Here is a 20,890-nt window from a genome sequence, read left to right as displayed (position 1 = left end):
TTGATAATTGCTGTTTTGTTTGTTTGTTTTTTTCTTCAGAAATCACTTGCAGATATTATTGGGAAGCTGCAGAACTGCACACCACATTCCGTTCATTGTATAAAACCTAATAACTCCAAGTTGCCAGATACCTTTGATAATTTTTACGTGTCTGCTCAACTGCAGTATATTGGGGTCCTAGACATGGTAAAAATTATCCGACATGGGTATCCAATACGTCTCTCTTTCACAGACTTCTTGTCAAGGTAAATTCTTTCAAGTTTCATAAAACCTTTTTTCTTACTTATAGTACAAAGCCTTCTGTTGTGTTCTGGTAGTGCTTACAATGTTGTTTTGCTTATGAGTTTTTCAGACTTTTTTCAGAGAAAATCTTGTCTGCCTGCAAGGGGTATAGGCCTGTTACTTTTTAATTGAACAAATAATGAACTTTTGAAATATATGTATAAATTGATAAATGTATAAAATTTATCTTGATATGTAGAAATATATTTATAAAGATCATCAGAAAAATTAAGTTTTAAAAGTATGACCTCATAAAGGAGACCTTTTTTACAATTTATGCTATTTTTATGATTTAAGATATATAAAATATTGTATATTATCTGCAGATAATTAAAAAGGAGAAGGAGAAATAGTCTAATTTTTCAGCTTTCTAGGTGTAGGTGTCATGGGTTCATTATTTGTATTTCATAGGCTAGGATTTGTTTATGCCTGGTCAAGAGGTACTAATGCTCATAGCACAACTCCATTTTTATTATTGTTAGAAATCAGTGACATATAGAATTAATGTGAAAAGACAAAAAGGTCTGCTTCTGTCAGAAGGCAAACTCTTATTCCCCATTCCAAGTTCAGTATTGGGGTTTTAGGTCACTTAATTCTTAAAAGATTCAGGAAAGAAAGAGGATTGTCTTGCCCAAAAATTATTTGTTTATCAGCCTCATGCACTCAAGAGAAGTTCCATCTCTCTGCATATTATACCCCTTGATTGATGTATATCGACCAGTCATGATCTGGGCTTTATTATTTTACTCCTGTAAAACAGCATTTGCTGCTTACACATGAGTTTGAGTTGACATGAGTTTGAGTTGTCTTCTTGGAAAAAAATGTGGATGTTAAATTACTGCTTGGGCAGAAAGCTTTTCTCTCTGTAAATACTCAAACAGAGAAGAGTACAGGAGTTTATAATTCTAACTCTTTCACAAATAAACCATCTGTGCCCTACCACAATATTCATCCTCCAGTGTGAATCTAGCTGGGCAGGCTGGTTGAGGAGAAAATGCACATTTCACAAATGGGAGATTTGGGAAAGCTTTCATGTTCTGGGTTTGTATGGGCAATCTCTGCTGTATGTTTCTTCAGCCAATAGACTGCAAATAAGAAAGAAATATTGAATTCAGAGATTATGAGTTACCTTTTCAAAAAGTTTCCTAAAAACCTTCATTTGTGCTAAATCTCTATATTGCCTTGGTCACCGAACAAGATGCTTTTAGTTTTAGTTTCTGTGATTTTTTGTTAACTTTATTAGTTCTGTTGACTGTTCAGCCATACTCTGGTCTTGTCTTACTATTCATTGATTGAAATGAGAAATGATTTTGTCATATTTCCATATAGGCTTATGCACCTGAACCTGATGGAGTTTTTCAACTTTCAAATCCTTTTTCCTTTGTTGTCAAACTGGTATTTCTAGTATTCTAAAGAGAATTTGTGGCCCTAATCCCAACCTGATTTCCCAAAAGATAGGAAATTACTGTCCTCCCTCACCATCCCTGCAGTTTTTGTGCATTTGCTTCTTGGATCTTCTCTATCATATAGGTAATGGGGTAAGAATTCAAAATATCTATAAATTAAAAATTAAAACACTTATTTTTCTGCAGGCTTACAAGAAGAAAGTATGTTTGAATTATGAGACTTTGTGGCAAAGGGATGGAATGTTGGAAAATTATATTCTAGCACTAATCAGACAGTAGCAGTTCATTCTTAATTGGATGAATTTGAATAAGTTTCTACTGCTATCTAATTAGGGATTAATATGACTTGGATTTAACCTATTAATGAGTTCCATTTGAACTCCTACAATGGCTTAAGAGAGAGGTAGCTAAAGAAATGTCATATTTTGCAAGAGTATATCTTCCTGGGCTACAAAGCTTAATCATTACTTCTGTTGCTCTCCTTTTGGATTTACTGGTTCTGCTTCTGTTTTATTTAAGTAAAAGTTGCCAGCTGTGAGGTGAACCCCTTAATCACCAAAGTTTGCTGATCAGAAGAGAAAGCTTGTGGAATTTCTCATTTTTAAATGGAAGCTGTGACACTTCTTCTCAATGAATATATAATAAAATGAGAATTCATAAGGTCAGATGCTATTAAATCCTGTTAAAGTAGGATAATTAAGAAATCATATATGTGATTTCAACAGATTTGCCACTCCAGATGCAGTGTTTCTGCTGAATTTACGTGCAGTATTGGCTCAATTTGTAAAGCTCTGTGAGCAGAGACAGGGCTCAGTTTTTACCTTGCCTTAAGAACAGAAAAGCTTGAGTAACACATATTTTACATTCTTGGAAAAGTTTACCCATCCATATATTTTGCTTATTATCTTCAGAATGATTCTCAGTGGAGTATTTCTTTAAATTCTAGCTTTGCTTTTTAAGTCAAGGCAGTGGCACAAACAAATTTTTAAAGGGTTTAAAGTTTCCAATTTGCAGTCTAAATTGTACACATAGGTAAAGTATCCTCAAATATATTTTTTCTTGGAAGAAAGAAAACAGTAAAATAGCCATGGAATTAGCAAGTGTCTGCAGATTGCAGTTTCTTTCCAGTATTTAGTGGTTTGATATCTTATTTAAAATTATTTCTGATTTTAAATAATTCTAATTTAAAGTATATCTAATTTAGAATAAGATATACAAAAAGCCCATTAGTAGAAACAGTAATTTATTATGGTTTTGGTAGTTGGTGCCATGGAACAGGAAAGTAAGTATCAAGTGTCTGCACTGTTTCCAGTGCAGAACAATAAGGCTCAGAAACTCTCTGGGGCACGAACAGAGCCTCGTTATACAAGCTTAATATCTCAAATCTAATCTCTTTGCATCAATTAATAAAATGGATCCTGGCTGACTTTTGTGTCATTCACCACACGTGGTGCTCAAGGAAGACACGCAAAAGCCATTTCAAATATAAATTTTTAAAAGTAATTACAGTGATCAAAGACACATGAGTGACCTCAGCAAAATACAAGAATACAGCTATTCAGGGATGGTCAGGTAAAAATGAGGTAGTAAGATGCTTTGTTTCACTCCCTCTAAAAAATTTTATTTTGGTAGCATCCTCCTCTACAAACACTCCATGCTCTCTAAATTGAAATAAAAATTAAAATAATTCCTTCTTTCTACTTTTATGTTGCTCACCAAGTTTCTAAACTATACACAGTTTTTTTCTCTGTCTGTATTTCGGTTTCCTTGCCCAAGGACGAGTTTATGCGCTACTAACTCAGAAACTGAGGTTCACATGTACTGGTTTCTTGTGTCTGGGACACTGCTTAGCAGTGGAGACTGCTAGGTCCAGTTGCACAGGTCCTTAAATGAGGCATCTGTGTAAGCCTTCCCTGCCAGTTTACAGGAAACACTCGGAGCTGTTGAAGGTCAGGATAACCTCTGTGGATTATTGGAACTGATAAGCAATTTGAGCCTTTCACTTAGCAGATAAGAATGGCAGGATTTCTTTGGCAAAAATCATGTTGTTCAGAAAGCCCAAATTCTAGCATCGTGTTCCTTGCATTTATTTCTGCACTTTTTTTGAGTGTTTCTTGGAATTTCATTGCTGTTTCTCAGGTTTCTAGATGGTCTTTCCTGGGTGTAATTCTTTCAACTTACCCTTGTGTTTTCCATCATGGAGGTCCCATCCTGCCTTCTGTTGCTGCTCAAGAAAGAGCAGAGAAAATTTCATAGTCTGAAGGAGAACATGAAGGTTGTATGTAGAGACATTCCTTACAGTATGGTGGCAAGAAGAGATAAGTCACTAGAATGCTATGATTTTTTTATTTCTAATAATATTTTAAAATTTCTTAAATTGCACCAATCCAATCTTTAGTTTTACCTAGGCTAATGCAGATATGAAGCTTTATAAGCAGTTATTTATCCTGTTAAGACAGTGTCAGATGCTGGTTCAGAGATATAATGTCATGGCTTCTTCTTTTTCATCCTCCTCCTCCTTGTCCTTTCCCTTCCCCATCTTCTCTTCTTTTTCTCCTTCTTCCCCTTCCTTTCATAATCTAACCTTGCTCTCCTATATGAATAAGGTAAAAATATTGAAATCACCAACTGTAAGCTTTATTTTAAAAAGGAAATAAAGAGTTAACAGTCTGATAATTTTTTGTTTCAAAGTAACTTCAAAAGATGGAAACGTCCATTTTAATAGGAAATATTAGGAAGGAAGAATGTGGAACACAATGATAATGGATTCTTATGGTAATCATAGCAGTGAGGGTGAAACAAGTATGTTCAAAGACTGTTCTAATTACAGGTTTTCCTCTGATTTTGGTATGAAGTTCTTAATTTGTTCTTCAAGCTGCACTAAACTGCAGACCCTGAATTCTGTACTTCTAGTCAGGGCATCATTCATTGATAATGAAATGCTCCAGAAGTGGTCTTTACATCAAAACTTCAGTGTTTCAGAGTACTAAATTATTATTAACCCTTTACAATAATTGACTTTACTAAGATATCATTCTGAAGAAATATTTTGTTTTCTCAGGAAAGATTATACTAATGCTGATATCACTGCTTAGTCAAGTAATGTCTGTCCTTTTTCTATAAAGCCCTTTTTAATAGCAATTGTAATATTTTCACCAAATTCATGCTATTAGCTGATGACGAATTGCACAGATGTGTTGTTTATGTTTGTAAATCATATGCATGAGTCATCACTGTATATCTAAATTCCCTTTGTCCAGAAGCATTTTGTTGTTGACTTTTTTTTCTCTTTATTTCCCTTCTCCCTTTTAGTCCCTCTTGAAAGCAGGGAAGCTATAATGTTTTATAATATATATTTTTTGAATTTAAAAAGCCAGCAGAACAATTCAGACTCTCATGAGTAATTAGGGCATTAGTGAGAATGATGTACAGAGCAGATTGCAAAGGGATGGGCCATCATCACACTGGCCCTTTCAGCTTTATTGTCTGCTATGCAGTATCAGTAATCTCACAGAGCACTACATTGATATGTGCCATGATACCTTAAATCTTTGCAAGGAGAGCAAGAAGTAATCTGACTGGTGCTACAAAAGCACTATTTCATTAAAATAGATGTAATGATATCAATTTAAATCAAATGGCAGTCTTGCCATTGTGGAGTTTGTTGCTTCAGACCTAGAGCTGAAAGCGATATTTCTGATTGAGGGTAATCATTTTTATTTGTCTTTCTTTCAGAATGAGAGTAAAGGTGAGTAAATGAAGTATCTCAAATTCATCATTTCTGAGGGCACTTTAAACACAAATTCATAAACCTGGTAATGACCAAGTTCCCATGAGGAGTGAAGGTCATCCTTGAAGTTTAAAACTGTGGTTTTCAAAATGTCTGTGTTGTTGGCAATTTCGTAAATTACTATAGAATCATAGAATGGTTTGGATTGGAAGAGACCTTAAAGATCATGTTGCTCCAAATGACCTGCCATGGACACCTTCCACTATACAAGGCTGCTCAGAGCCACATCCAACCTGGCCTTGGACACTTCCAGGCATAAGGCATGCACAGCTTCTCTGAGCAACATGTTTCATTGCCTTTCCAATGCCACAGCTAATAATTTTATCCTAATATCAAATTTAAACCTATCTTCTTTCAGTTGAACGCCATTCTCCCTTGTGCTATAATTTCCTGCCCTTTTCAAAAGTCCCTCTCTGGCTTTCCTGTAGACCACCTTTAGGTACTGGGAGGCCACAGTAAGGTCACTCCAGAGCCTTTTCCTCTCCAGGGTGTACAAACCCAGCTCCCTCAGCCTGTTTCCATGGAAGAGGTGCTCCAGCTCTCTGACTATGTTATGGCCCTCCTTGGGACTTGCTCCAACAGGTCAATGTCCATCCTGTTCTGAGGACCCCAGAGCTGGACACAGCACTCCAGAAGGGGAATCACAAGGGCAGAGTAGAGGGGCAGGATCACCTCCCTTGACCTGCTGGTCACACTTTTTTTTATGCAACCCAGGATACTGTTTGCTTTCTGGACTACAAATACACATTGCCAGCTCTTGTCCTGCCTCTCATCCACCAGCACCCCAAATAAAGCACTTGGATAAAGTGTCATTGGTTAACCCTAGCTGGCAGCTGGCAGCTCAACCCCTCGTGGCTGCCAGCTCATTCCTTCCTCAGTGGGGTGGGGAAGACAATTAGGAGAGAAGTCAGAAAACTTACTGGTTGGGTTGAAATAAATACAATTGAATAGAGAAACCAATAAATTAAAAATAAGGAACTAATTTTCTACTTCCCATTGGCAAACAGGAAAGTATTTAATCATGAATACTAGTGACTTGAGAAGAAAAAAACCATCACTCTGAAACTCCCTTCTTCCTTTTTCTACCCTCAGCTTTTATTTGTTCTTTTCCTTTCACCAACCTTTTGGATAGAGGAACCTAGTTTAGGAGAATTTACAGCACTCAGAGTTACTCTAAATTGCTAATTCCTCATGAAACCTTACTGGTAGGGATTGATTATACTGTAGGAGATGACCAGAACCCAGAATGCTCTTGCCTTCTCCCTGACAAGCCTAGAATTGGAGTAAATCACCCTGGGGAATTTCTGAGATGTTACTAGATATTTGGGACTCTCTTAGAGGCTACAAACCATTTCAAATCTACTTGTACAATGTGATAGTGTAGTGAGAGTTACCAAGCTACTCATATTATGGAAAAACTAAATAGCTCTTTCCACGCAGTCTGACTGTTGATGGACTCTTCTGTTTTACCCCTTTGGAGTTGTTTCTTTGTATCCATTTAGCTTGATTGCCCCATTATCCCCATTAGGTCCTTTTATATATTTTAGAAACAAGAAATGCAAAAGATAACTTCATATGTCTGTGGTGACTTGCCTAATTAACCAAGACTTAATTTGTAGGGTGTAAAGGAAAGTGATCTCTTTTAGGATGCGATTCAACTGATTACTGTTAAGTTTTATCCATTTTTGCAGGTATTTCCCAGAATCAGCGTAGTTCCATTCTATGGCAAGGGAATGAATTAATGCTTTGTAAGAGGCTCTAAAAAATCAAAGAACAGCATTTTGGAGTCAAGACAGTTGCAGTTTTTGAAGCTATACCATGGCATCATCCATTTTCTAGGCCACAGAATTAGTCTTGTAAATACAAAATATCAGTGCTTGTGTTACATGTCACAGAGTTTGGATTGTGAGGATGGTAAAGCTTCAGGTGTTTCTGGGGCTTAGTGAGAGTGCACAAATGACTGACTATAAGAGAAAAGAGTTTCTCTTTTGACTGGAGTTTTCAGTGGAAGCCTAGACACCTGATTTATTAAGAAGGCATCTAGATATATTTTGATATTTTGAAGGCAAAAATAAATATCAGCATTGTTTGCTTGGGCATCTTCAGAAGCTTACAATGCAACCTTCATTTGCTAAAGCAATTACAAATGTGTAAATGTATGTAAACAATTGAAGTCAGCTGAATTATTCATATCTGTCATACACTTAACAGTTGCACAAGATTGACAGGAAAAGGGGTCCCTCGAGCAGGAGGATGTAATTAGGTTTTTAAATAGCCAGATATAGCCAAATAAAGATGACATGGCCAGTTAAGTCTGATGGTTCCTAACTTTCAAATGTTTGCTGTGCAATCTGAATAATCTTCCAGCATTATGTATATTACATTTAGTATAAAATGCATAAAACTTAGTGAAGCTTCTTCTAGAATCTATTGTTTTGTGCAATAGATAATGTCCCAGTTTTCAGGCTGTTTCAGTGAGAATCTGATAGTATTGTTCTCTCTCCACTATTAGGTACATAAAACTACATTAATTTCTTTAGGCAATCATAAATCTGTTGGGCACACACAAGCATAATTCTGGCTGAACTGTTTCAGCAGTTCTTGTGGTTTGCTTTATTTAAACTTCAAGATCTGTGAAATTTTAAAATGTTTATTTAATTTCTAGATTAAAGTGCCACCTTTGATACCTCTACTTTCCACTAGCACTTGACATTTCTTATACCTCAGATTTAATAAAATGTTTATTAGATCACTAAATAACCCTTACAATTCTTATAAAAATCTATGCATATTTTACACCGGTGAATTTCAAAGCTAAACATGGAGAAATGTTGTCACAAGGTGCTGAAATACCTACCACAGCACTCAATTTCATCTAAGAGCATGGATTATAAAAATACATAGAATTATATTTGTTCACAAATAAGTATAATGAAAGTTCTTGACCTGTATCTCACAAACTGACTGAGTCTAGCAGTCTGAATTGCTGTTAGCATAGTCCAGGGTAAGGAAGCAAAATGGACCTTTGCATAATATCCACAGATGTTTAATTCAGCCACTCAGTGAGATGGTGAGATGATCAGGTCCCAGACACGCACACATTCAGGGTCCAGCTTTCTCTCTGCAGGGGTCCAGGGGCTGAGCCTGGTCTCGGGGCAGCACAAAGGTGAGGGGCAATCAGGGATTAGGGAAGAAGTGGCTCAGGGACATAAGAACAGACACAGGAACAGGGGAAGGAGCCAATGGGGTCTAAGAGCTTTTTGAGGGAAGCTTCTTGTGTCTCCCTAGACCAGGGAATGCCTCCCCAGGGTCTCCACAACTGAATTCAATGTGCCTATAACAAGCAGCTAATAACTTTATTTCAGAACCTTAAGGTTCCAACAGAAATCTTTATTGACTACTTCATAATTTGCTGACATCACATAATGACAAAGATAATGGACATAGATTTATGTGTGGTAGTAAGAAATTCAGTCAAGTGCCTTCCATAGAAATAAACCTTTTTAAAATATTATCAACCACTAATATTTCCACTAATCTTCATACATTGAAAGTTTGCTAAGGAAATGCTTGCTAGAATTACTGGCCTTTTAAATTAATACAGCATATATTTAAAATAACTATTTTAAAGAAGTAAGTATGTAACACATTAGTTTATGCCAGTGGCATAAACTATGCAGGAACTTTGAATTATCAGATTAAGGTGCAAATTGTCACACAGATTAATTTTACTGTACAATTTTAACATAATTCCTTGTTATTTATTGCTTAATTAAATATGTCTGTGTGATTTCAGTGTTTAGAAAAATATTAGATATTAGTTGATCTTGAGTGCTGCTTCTTGTATCGATGCAGTCCAGCTGCCTCACACTCAAGAACAGCTGTGACCCTCCTGCTGTTTCTTTATTCTGTGGCTCTGCAGCTGATAAATTCTTTCCACTCAACTCAGATATTCATGGCACCCTTTTTCTCCTTATCCATATCTTGATATTCTTTACAACCATTTAATCTTCAGCAGGAGAACCTGGAACAACACTTCCTAAAGCTAGATTTCCTAGTCAGGCTGAAAACTAATGGACAGTTTATACTGGTGAAATCTGAGACCAAACACAAAATCCTATGCAAGCATGCACATAAAATCCTTTTATGCATCTCAATCACTGAGTCTTTGCTTTCTTGTTTAGATCAATGTGGCATTAATTTACCATCATCTGTTTCAGCAGAATTACTCCAGCTGTATTGCACTCTTAATGAGAGCAGAATCTGGTCCACTCTTGGCACATGATCTTAGTATATCTTGAAAAATGATGCTTTTGTATGGTTTGTTTAACCGTTGTACAATCCAGGAGAATCCCTGTTACCCAGACTGATAGTACTCACAGGGTCCAGAGGCACAAGGGAAGCTCCCACAAAGAGAGCAGAAGTAGAGATGATCTCAAAGATAAGCTATTTTGCCACATGGTTTAAAAAGGTCCAAAAATGCTTCCCCATAATCCCAATAAATGTTGTCTAAACTACTAGTGAGTATTGTGGGAAGGGTTTTTTATGTTCCCATTCCTCTTTGGCTGAGGACAGGTTACACAGGAGAAAAAAAACACCAAAAGGAATTAAGAAATAAAGCATTATCTAGGTGGAACAGCAAATCTAATCCTACATCTCTTTAATATCACAATGTCTATTTGAGTCTGGTTTTACTTTCTGCTTCTGCAACATACATCTTTCTCAGTATATTTCCCAATGAGCTGGGCAGTGCCTTCTTGGCAGTGAGCCACTGAAGTAGCAATGTCACCAGGAGACCAATCAGGAAAGTTGTACAAGCCCACTACAGTGTTTCAATTGAAATTTTGATTTTGAGGCCCTATTATCACATGGCTGTGTCTGCAGAGAAAGGAAAGGAGCTTCACTGGGTACCAGTCCTACAACACCTTTGTGTTAAACAGAATCAAATTAGCAGGTTAACAAAGAAATTCAAATTGATTACATAGCCCATATATTCTGTGTACAATGAAGCATTTTATGATCCCGTGTGCATGTTGGTGAGATGCCCAAATATGGAGAGGTAGTTAGCTGGGGAAAAGACCTACCTAGCAAGAGCTAAAGGTAAACATTTGCTGGAGTCAGTTGTATATGTTTGTAGATGTAATAGAGCTATTTGTTTGCCCAATGCCAGCATGTTTCCGAGACAATGTGTGGTTTTTGCCAATTTTTAAAGTAAACATGTTTTACATTGCTTTGTGAAGATGGAATGGGAACGTCAGCTTTAAGTAATATGGTGCAAAAGTATTGTAAATCTTTAGCAAATCTTTAGCAGATGTTGCGAGTTCATATTTTGTATTTGCATAGTTGAATCCACTAATCCCAAGAGCTGAAATATAATTTATATTCCACTCACTATTCTGCTGCCACATTGTCTGAGATGAGGAAGCCTCTGCTTAATTACAGGAAGTATATGAATAAATAATCCGGGACTAAGACACACATATCTTCATTACTTCTTTTCTTCAGAAACTGAAATTCAGATGTCTAGAAAAGATTAAGGGTCACAAAGCCTAATGCAAAAAAACCATAAAACTCAGGAAAAAATAATTCATCCGATTCATTTCTTTATCATCTGTCATAAGGTAGTATCTTTATCTGAGAAATTTGTCTTACTTTTTATCCAGTTTAAATTAAAACATCCCAAACGGCCACTTCTACAAAGGTGTTTTGATTCAGTGGAATTCATAGTCATGACCCTCCCTCAAAATTCTGTACTGAGCTCCACATTGGCCGAGTGGCTGACTCACATTTGAGCCACTGTAAAATTTTGTTCTGAGGATTTTCTAAGTATTCTTCCAGCTTTATTTCTTAGTCCAAAATTTTGCTCTTTTATCTCAGTTATGTGTCATTTAGTGTCACTCTTGAGTATATTTTCCCTTTTCCATAGACACATTAAAGCATGCTGTATATTTCCCTATTACCCCTTGCATAGGAAGTGAATTTTTATTTGTTGAAGTAAAAAAATCAGTATATTTTACCAGAAAAAAATCCAGAGGCATATACAGAAACCAGGTAAAACTACCATAACTGGTCAGTTTGTTGTAAGATCATTTTTAGCATTATTGGTTTTCCAAAATTGCTGTACTTTTATTTTTTTTTTTCACGTAATTCTTGTTGGTCTGCATATCTAGTCACTTAAGACTGTGGTTCTTGATATCAATTAAGATATTAAAAAAAAAATAATATGGCAGGCAGGTACTTTGAAGTTTTGGTTCATTGCCATATATACTTGCTCATTGTTTCAGGTACATTGCACTTCATGCTCACATTTACAATATTCTGAATTATTTCTATAAGTCTCTATGAAGCAGCCTTGGTGCAAAATTTTTCATAAAAAAGGTGAGCCTTTTAATCTTATACTGGATTTTTGTAGTTCTACAAAAGAAGCCCCAAATGCAGTCTGCCTGATGTAATCTGTTATTTCTAAAAGCATAGTTTTCTCCTTCACATCAAAAGATTTATTTTCTAAAAATTTTTGTATGTGCTTTGGTTCTTAATATTTACATTCTATAATAAGATATTTATGTCATATGTATTGTACAGAGATTGACAGAATCACTTTTTTTTCTTGGAAACTATAATAATCTAGTTCCACTTTTCTAATTATCTGGAATTTCCCATGTTCCTCATATTTCAAAAATAATTAGGTTATTCCTTCAAGAAAAAAAGAATATAATAGAGGGAAGAGGAATGAATGAATGAATATTTGTCCTTTATATAAAGGTAACATTAATCAAAATTCCATCCTATTCCTTGCTACTCACTGATTTTATAAGTTTTCTACTGAAAAATTTTCAGGCAATCCCTCTTCAGTAGATAGGCTCTCTGGTTGTTTCAGCTTTCACTTGATAGACTTTTCAAATAAAACCTTAACTAACCCACTCTTCCCATCCTCCCCAAATCCAAACAAACAAAACTCAAAATCCTGAGTTATGAGCACATAGTGACAAGTTTGGCAAAGTCCATTTGTTTCACATATTTCAGATATCAACAATTAATGATTGTCAAAGAAAGAGAAAAAGCAGGAAGGGGAAAAGAGGCAATTTACTGAGACAGCACAACATGAACCTTTATGATGGCGATTTTTGCATTTCTTCTAGCAGAAATATGGGACATAATTTAATTTTGATTGCTGCCTTTTATTCATTACCTTTAGAATAGATCTTATTAAGTCCTACCAGTTTACCTTGGCAAACAGAGTACATTGTCGTAAGCAAAAAACGAGAAAATTTAGCTACAACATAATGAATTATACTGACAAGAGTATCACTCATTTTTCATTACATAAGTCGTGTTTGGATATTTAAAACTTAAAAGTACATGTCTTACCACTCTTTTAAAGCAGTTACCTGCCAGCCATATGTGATTTTTGTTTTTTAAGCAACAAGACAAAGACATGAAAAGAAGGAGCTTCCTTCAGAAAAGATATGACTTGTGGCATTAGAAACTATCCTCTTAGTAGCTACCTCTAACTTTATTATTTTTGGTGTTTCTTTCTTCATTAGGCAAGAGAGAGACCCAAGAATAAGAGCAGCAACAAAACAACCAACCAACAAAAGTAGTTCTGTGGCTTCAGTTCAAAGGCGTCTTTTATTAAACTATTGATTTGGAGCTGCTTGTTTTTCTGCCCTTTGTACTTGCCGTGTTTTTTTTCCTTTAGTGTCTTCTGTCACGTTGTGCTATTGAAATTGAGTGAGTCGTGTTTATTCCAATGCTTAAAGATTTGCTGTGCATACAGAACTGGGAGTACAGCCCTGCAGCCCATTTGTGCACACTGTGTGTAAATCAAATAGCGTGCTGAGCCTCAGAATGTTGCTGTGGGTTACTGTGCCATAACCTGAACTGCAGAATATTCTGTCTTAGGGAAAAACAGCCTGCTGGATCTTGTCAGCTGTGCACTTAGGGAGGTGAGGGAGAAAATTATTAGATAACATTCTTATCTGTGAAGACCCAAGAGAACCGAGTTTTCCCTATTCACAAGCTATTGGCAGCAGTATCTACTCCAAACAAACAAAAAATTTCCCTGATAGAGCACATCATTCAGAAGCAAAGGGAAGAGAGGTCAGAGCACATTTCTGCAACACCAGAGAATCCTGGCCAGTCTGTACATGCTCACAGTGTGAGCCTGTTTAGCCAGAATATCTTTCTTCTGTTTATGCTTCTGAAAATGACAAGTTAGGACAAGCAGGGTGCTAAAGAAAAAGCTGGGGAAAATGGATCTTCTCTTACACTGACATCATGTGGATGGGTGTGGATGGGTCTGGGGAGACCCTCTTCACCCCAATAGTAGTGTTCACTGTCTCAGCTTGTAACTAGAAAAGGTTTTGCATTTACTTCCTAATCAACAGTACATTAGTCTTGGCGTAGCAGTGGAGTGGTGTAGATTCAAATTAATCCTTTAGACCTCCCTGTTTTGTATTTTATTTTGGATCCCTTAGTGAATGAGTTGCTCTGGCTAGCCATGAAATACTGGGGATTTTTAACTTCCTGGCTATGAAGGAGATCCACTTTGTCTAATATTAGATGTCAAGGCTGGAGGCAAGAGCATGTTTATACTCAGTAGAAAGACATGATGGTTTTACAGTGCACAGTTCATCTGAGCTATTGTAAACATCAATATTACAGTGAGGAATATGACACCAGAATATTCTACTGAATCTTAAGAAAGTCTAGGCCAAGTGACTTGTCAATCCAAGTTTAGCTGAAATGTATTTCACTTTTTTTTTGCAAGGTAGCACTGAGTATGCTTTCTGGATTCCTTAGGATCCTCTCTAAACATTCTGCATTATCTGCTGGGGGAAAAACGTGTGACCTGTCAGGCGAGAAGAAGCCTGGTACTTAATTGGGTGTGTCCATTTACTTCAGAGTAAACTAAGGCTGGAGTGCTAGGGGAAGAATTCTTTGTAAAGGAAAGTTCAAAGACTCCCCAGAATGCATTTTCCCAGAAGCAAGCCCCATTGTTGCAAGTAATTCAAGTTTATTTATACAAGCCTGCACCATAATTTCAGTATTCTTATTACTAATTTCTGTGATGGAATAAATTCTGAAAAAAATAAGTTATTTTGCTCATCCTGAGAATGATTAAATTTAAGATGATAATAAATTATTGTGTCTACGTGGAAACACAAGGTCAATCCACAGTAAAAAGTATCTGATACCCAAAAAATATTTTGCATTTTGATAATAATGTCACACTTGTAAGTTTTTGTTTCTTTCTTTATATTTTAGCTCATTGTCAATTTAAAGAAAAAGGTTTTAGTTTTTTCACTCATTTAAAATTAAGAACAGAAGAAATTATGTAAGCTTATGGTTAGACCATCCCTTCTGTCGAGAACAAATCTGGGCTCCCTACAACAGGTATAGTCCTCTTAGTCCATTCATTCAGGAACTTCCATTAATTCCCTGGCATTGACATGGGTATATGCACAACTGGACTGAGAGCCCAACTGGGGCACCGTTGTGGCTGAAAAATGGCTGCAAACTTTGTGTTGTTTTTATCTTTATACAAGATGAAAATTGTTGATAACTGATGATAACACAGGACATAAAGGTACTTTTTAATTTTGGGTGCTTAGCCAGTAGATTTGAACCAGTGATAGGACAAATAAGGAAGATGTCTTAGACCCTCTGTTAGTTACTCTGCAGGATGAGTAGCTCAGTCAGACAAGTAGGCATGAAGGTGAGCTTCCTCTGGCACCCAAATGAAAGCAACCAGTCTGGACTTCTCCTCTGAGTCCATCTGTGGCCAGTGGAAAAAGGCACCTCCAGAGGGCAATGTCTTCTCATTTTTTCAGAAGTATCTGAAGAATGCATAGAACAAGTCACCCTGTGGAAAATGCCGGTCTTCACAGGCTGTTTTGAGAACAGAGTGACTAACTCAGGCTAGGAGCACAGCTTTTCAGTGTCTAACATAGGGAAAGTAGATCATCTTCCAAATGTCCTGCTGTGTTCACAGAGGAAGTTTATAGTAGAGTTAAATTTCCACAGCTTCCTCTTTCCCTACTCCCATAACCCATCCTCCTTTTCTAAGAGCTTGCTTTAACAGATAGAAGAGGATTGTGAACTGTGATTAGACTTCCAGGATAATGTGGTGGAATTTCAGAGACTTTAAAAGCTGGAGGAAAATGGTGGATCATTTTTGTCTGGCATCCTGTATAATACAGATTGTAAGGAATATTTGCCTATCCTTGAATTCTATCATTTGCATGTCTTTAAAGAAAACTTGAACGAAACGTAGAACTTCAACCTTTTAAATTTTAATTTGGCATTTTTTTCAAGAGAGAAATGTTTCTTTGGATTACTGCTGTCAGGGAGTTTCAGGCTGAGCACTTTTGCAGCTACTTCTTCGTGCATTGTGAGTCAATGCTTAGTCATGAATCTTCGCTTCAGTCAGCAGTTGCTAAGCTTTCCAGCAGTTGTTTCTCTAACACCTCTGATTTCCCATGACTTCTAAGAAAAAACTCTTGATACAAGCAGAGAAACAAGGGGACCCTGGCCTTAATAGAAACCTGTAAAATAAATGCCCTTCTGACCATGCAGCTAGTGCAATATTGGGAAAGTGCTATCCCCAGTTTTCTAATGCTATTCTGGAGTGTGAGACCAACTACAAGGATATGTGGTGAAGGTTTGGACCCTTCCTACCAGCCTTCCTCCAAATGGTTCCTGGGCACAACTTGGGAGCTAGGACCAGGCTGGTGACCAGTCAAAGGAGGCAGCTTAGACATGGTTACACTCTGTTGGAAGGGGACTGAGTTTAATAGAAGAGAACAGATCACACAATATTAAATGCATATATAAACCAACAGGATAGGGTTTTGCCAGATGTTTTCTATGCCAGAGAAGCAGTGCCTCTCACTTTTCATTTACCAACATAGACTTAGCCATGGGACTTCATTTACTAACATGGACTTAGCCATAGGACTGCTACCAGACTAGAGAATATTTCCAGACTGCAGGAGCTGAGGTACCCAAGTGTCTGTGCAGCTACATGAAACTAAAAGTCTAGGTGAAATTTGGTCCTATAGCAGTTTACCTGCAGATGTTGCTCCAGACTTGCCACAGCTTTGGGTACAATTGAGATCCCTGGAGTCATTCCAGCACTGCAGCTTTGCCTACCATGGTGTGTGAAAGACAAGACAGCTCAGCTTTGGGTTGCAGGAAAGATATAGGCGAATTCAGCTGTGAAATAAATAAATAAATAAATTAAATAAAATATCAAGAAATGTAATTAGCCCACAAACTTCATAACTTATCATTTTCACTGGGAGTTTAATTAAAGTGACATGTTTGCAACGTGTATATCCTTTTTAAAGCCTGTTTTTTTGTAATGAAAAAGCATTCTGACTTATTACATGCAGTCAGATCTAGACAAAGGAATACCTCCAAGAAAGTATAGTAATATTATGTAGCATTAAGATGTATAAAATTCCATTTCTTTAGTAATAAGCTACAATAAATTTAATATATCTACAGTTGAAATTTGAATTTTATAGTTTGTTGGACTTTGTATTACTTAAGTTTCCTTCCTTGATGTTTTTATCCTGGTACATCAAAGAGCCCTGTAATATCCAGCATTTTCTATCTTTGAAGGTACACAATGTTATAATCAAGTCTCCTCTTGAACTTCTTTCCAGCAGTGTAAACTGATCTAGTTCCTGGAAGTCTCTTTGCTGCGTGACTTTCTGTTCAAAATGAAAATTTATCTCAGATTGATGAAAATCATTTTTGTCAATGTCACTTTCTTATGACTTACTCCTTAAGTGGCATAAGTTGTATGACACATACTGAAAACGTATTTTCCTTGTTTCAATGACCCAGTTCAGTTGCAATGATCTTGACTGGGGAGGCTTTCCATTCCTTTGGCATTGATTTTCAGTGAGGCATCCGAAGAACAGACAGGAAGCAAATTTGGGTTTTAGGCATCACTTGTTACTAACCAAGGTCATGTCTAATGATATACAAGATTTCGAGTGATTTGTCTTCTTGTTTTCTTCATCCTGATCAGAATCCCAAGCTTCCAGTTTGGATATCAAAGATTTGAGAGTCAAAAGAAAACTGACAGTTTCTACAAAGATGTCAACCAGGCCAACATTAGAGTAACTCTACTTCTACTGATTTTTCTAGGTATAAAGATTTGGCTGATACAGCAGCAGGAGAGAAGAAGAAGTTGAGTGCCAAGGAGAGATGTCGTCTTGTTCTTCAGCAGTGTAAATTACAAGGCTGGCAGGTTTGTGATCTACAAAGCAATTAAAATACCATTCTTTAAACAAGCTAGCTGAGTCATTTCCATTGGTGGCAAGCCACCACATCCTTTGCAGTGGTGTATTTTTTTGCCATTTAATATATGATTGGGGAAATTAACAAACTGATTTTCAGAGTTTTATGAGTAGCTGTGATCATTGTGTCAAAAAATCATTGTATTCTTGTGGGAAGAAAAAGATTCAATTAACCATGCACACTATGTAAATTTTTGTCAAGATTTTTGAAGGTAGTTGGTACATACATTTTAGTGGTTGAATGGCTCCTGAACAACCTCATGTATTTAATGTCTTTAAAATCCTAAGCTAAATGCTCTTATCTACTGTGGTAACAGGCCAGACTGAAAGCAGCTAATTAGGATTTCCCAGGTAGTCAGTGCATTTGTAGGTGCCAGCATGCTGATCCACATATCTACCAGAGAACCTGAGGTTGCCATGCATCAAGTAAAGTTTAAAAAAGCCAAAAAAGGAGTACCAAACACTAAGCAGGTAGCTATAAATTCCCTATCCTGTCTCCTTATCCTATTTATATAATATAATTCTCAACAGTATGAAGACTGCAAGGTGGATGTCTCCATTTATCCAGAGTACTCAGTTACCTGCTTTGGAAAGCTTTGTAATTGAGTAGGACTGATTTCTTTAATATGTTCTTCTTAAAAAGAAGAATGTGTTGCTGTGCATGGTATAGAAGCTAATGAATAGAAATTAAGCTTTCTGTGGCTTCACATACAGAGCATTCCTGCAGGCAGTGTGAGCTTCAGATTCAGACCTTTTTCTAGCCTAGCAGGATGGAAATATGTTACACAAGAGAGCATCCAGACCAATTTCAGGGACAGCTGTGAAGTTAAGGGGTTCGACAGTGGTTAGGGCACTCCTCTAGGCTTCTTCAGTTTAAAGGATGAGGTCTTCTATTAATGTATGACCTCTGAGTATTAAGATGCCCAGAAAAGTTTCTGCAAGCTGTTTATAAATGCCAAGGACTAAGTCAGAGTGTGTGCTATGGATATTTCTCAGTGGCCCAAATTCCTTAGTAACAACAGGAACCAAAATAGGCCCCCACTAGGCTGGGAGTATACATGCATGATCATCTGCACTCGGACACATAAGAAAGCTTTTCTTTAATCAAAATACTGTTTAAAGCCTCAGTTTAGTCACCAAGCAAAGCAGAGGGCACATATAGCCCTCCTCCCTCAATAGAAAAGACCAAAGGACTAAAAAAGATAACAATATTAAAGTAGACTTGCTTTCCCTACCCAGGTTTTGTAAGTTTGCTCTGATATAGGTTCTGCATCACTGCCACAAGGTTCCCTATTAAAAAAACCCTAATCATTAACAACTAGAAACTGTACCTTCACTTACAAGTACCTGGAGATGAGAGAACCCCTCATGTTTACAACTTATGTGAGGATACAAGGTTGACATTGGACAAAAGCTGTGCAACAGTAACTGCATAATGCGCTCCAGTCACGAAACACAGAGCGGGATGCCTATCAAGTTTATTTCCCTGGAGAAGAACCATTGTTACAGCACAGGAAAAAAGCAGTTGGTCATCAGTGAAAGCCTAGAGCTCAAGACTAGTGATTCGGTAGTGATAGGCATTTGTAAACAAGACTGAAACCTAGGAAGACAAAAAAAAAAGGAAATTGCAAAACAGAAACCTTCCATCGTGCAGAGGACTGAAGCTTGTGATCTCAAACAGATTTTAGAAGTTCTGACTCCAGAATCTCATTAACTCCAGGAGAAGTCAGGTGTGCAAAACTGCAGCAGTGCATAATGCATTATCCCTCAGAAAGGCACAAAACTCTTCAGAGAGACCGATAAGTTAAATGGAATAGGAGGGTTTGGGAGTGAGAGTTATGCCATTGTCACTCAGTGACTAAGAAGCACATGGCAACAGACTAAGCACCAAGGAACAAGGTTTGAAAAAATGAGTGACCTTCTCCATACACCTTCTTTAAGCCACGGAGAGGTATAAAAATAAATGGAGAGATGAAAATCGTAGAAGAAAGTTTAAAAAGAAAATTCACTCCAAGTTCAATTTCTTAAATGTCCAGTGAATACCAGCTTGGTACCAACCTGTTTTGTATAGGTGATACAAAATCACATACCCAACTATCACCAGTAGTGACTAATATCTGTGTCACATAATCTCTCAATTATCTTTTTGATTCATTTGACTAATCATGAAAGTTAAACTTTAAATAACAATCTAAATGAAGAAGCTTACACAATCTGCATTTGTCATGGGTGCTTTCCTCTATGCTTTTACAGCAGGGGACTCTGAAAAAAGGAACATATTTAAAAGGTAGAAAGAGGGAGGAGGAAAGGAAAGAAAAAAAGGAATTAGGAAGCAAGGATGATGTCAGCCAGCAAAGTCAGAAGAAAGGAGTCATCTGTAGTGCATTACTAAAAATCATCCAAAAAGCAGGGGGTTTCACATATAACCAGTTTATTCAGCCACTGTTGCTAGCAGTAACTACTTCAAATGAGTCACTGCTGGAACTGAAAATCTATTTGTTGCAGGAATGCATGAATAAATCAAAAATTGTCTTCCCCAAAATGTTACGTGCACTTCCCTGAAGAGCTGTTCCAAATTCAGGTAAAAAAAAAAAGACGAAAAAGATAGTTAAAGTACCCTTATCAAAGATGACGATTTTTAGGAGAAAGCAACACAGATCTGAAATGAAGCTCCACCTATGGAGTGGATGACTCCATATCTCATCATCAGTAGATGAAGTTGCCAATAGACTCAAGAGCAGAGGGGGAAAAATAAAGATCTGTACTTTTTAGCTGAGTGAATCTGGATGATACTTCAAGCTTTCTTCTGATGATGTACCTCACCATCCCATTTTGAGAAATATTATATTTACCTGGGGGAGGGAAAAGTGTTCTAAATTAAAATCCCTGAAAATGAGTAAAGAACATGGTATCTTTGTATTTATTTTCTGCTTCACAATTTCTCTCTTCCTTCTTACATAAACTGTGTTTGAAGAGCGTTTTATGAACATACAAAGCAACAAAGCTCAGACCCTACTCACAGAACATGTTCTTTCTTCTCTTGTAAATACTGCAGTCTGTTTTCAAGTAGACAAAAAGTGCAGAAGATCCAATACTAG

At 36.9% G+C, this 20,890-nt stretch overlaps 1 protein-coding gene and 1 long non-coding RNA gene across 10 annotated transcripts in view; one reads left to right on the top strand and one right to left on the bottom strand.

The window, feature by feature from the left end:
• Nucleotides 1-20,890, top strand: part of MYO16 (myosin XVI) — a 363,630-nt gene that overhangs the window by 278,180 nt on the left and 64,560 nt on the right. For all 7 annotated transcript variants that reach the window (XM_038163728.1, XM_038163644.1, XM_038163898.1 and 4 more), the window contains 2 exons: nt 40-245; nt 17,641-17,743. In XM_038163728.1, coding sequence (XP_038019656.1) covers nt 40-245; nt 17,641-17,743 — 309 coding nt within the window. The remainder of the gene's footprint in view (nt 1-39; nt 246-17,640; nt 17,744-20,890) is intronic.
• Nucleotides 1-20,890, bottom strand: part of LOC119712703 — a 75,712-nt gene that overhangs the window by 15,875 nt on the left and 38,947 nt on the right. For all 3 annotated transcript variants that reach the window (XR_005259860.1, XR_005259865.1, XR_005259866.1), the window contains exon 3: nt 16,550-16,695. This is a non-coding gene — a long non-coding RNA (uncharacterized LOC119712703). The remainder of the gene's footprint in view (nt 1-16,549; nt 16,696-20,890) is intronic.

Source organism: Motacilla alba, chromosome 1, assembly GCF_015832195.1.
Source record: "Motacilla alba alba isolate MOTALB_02 chromosome 1, Motacilla_alba_V1.0_pri, whole genome shotgun sequence".
Classification (NCBI taxonomy): Eukaryota; Metazoa; Chordata; class Aves; order Passeriformes; family Motacillidae; genus Motacilla; species Motacilla alba.
Note: the sequence above shows the minus strand (reverse complement) of the source record. Positions and strands in the feature narration are given on the sequence as shown.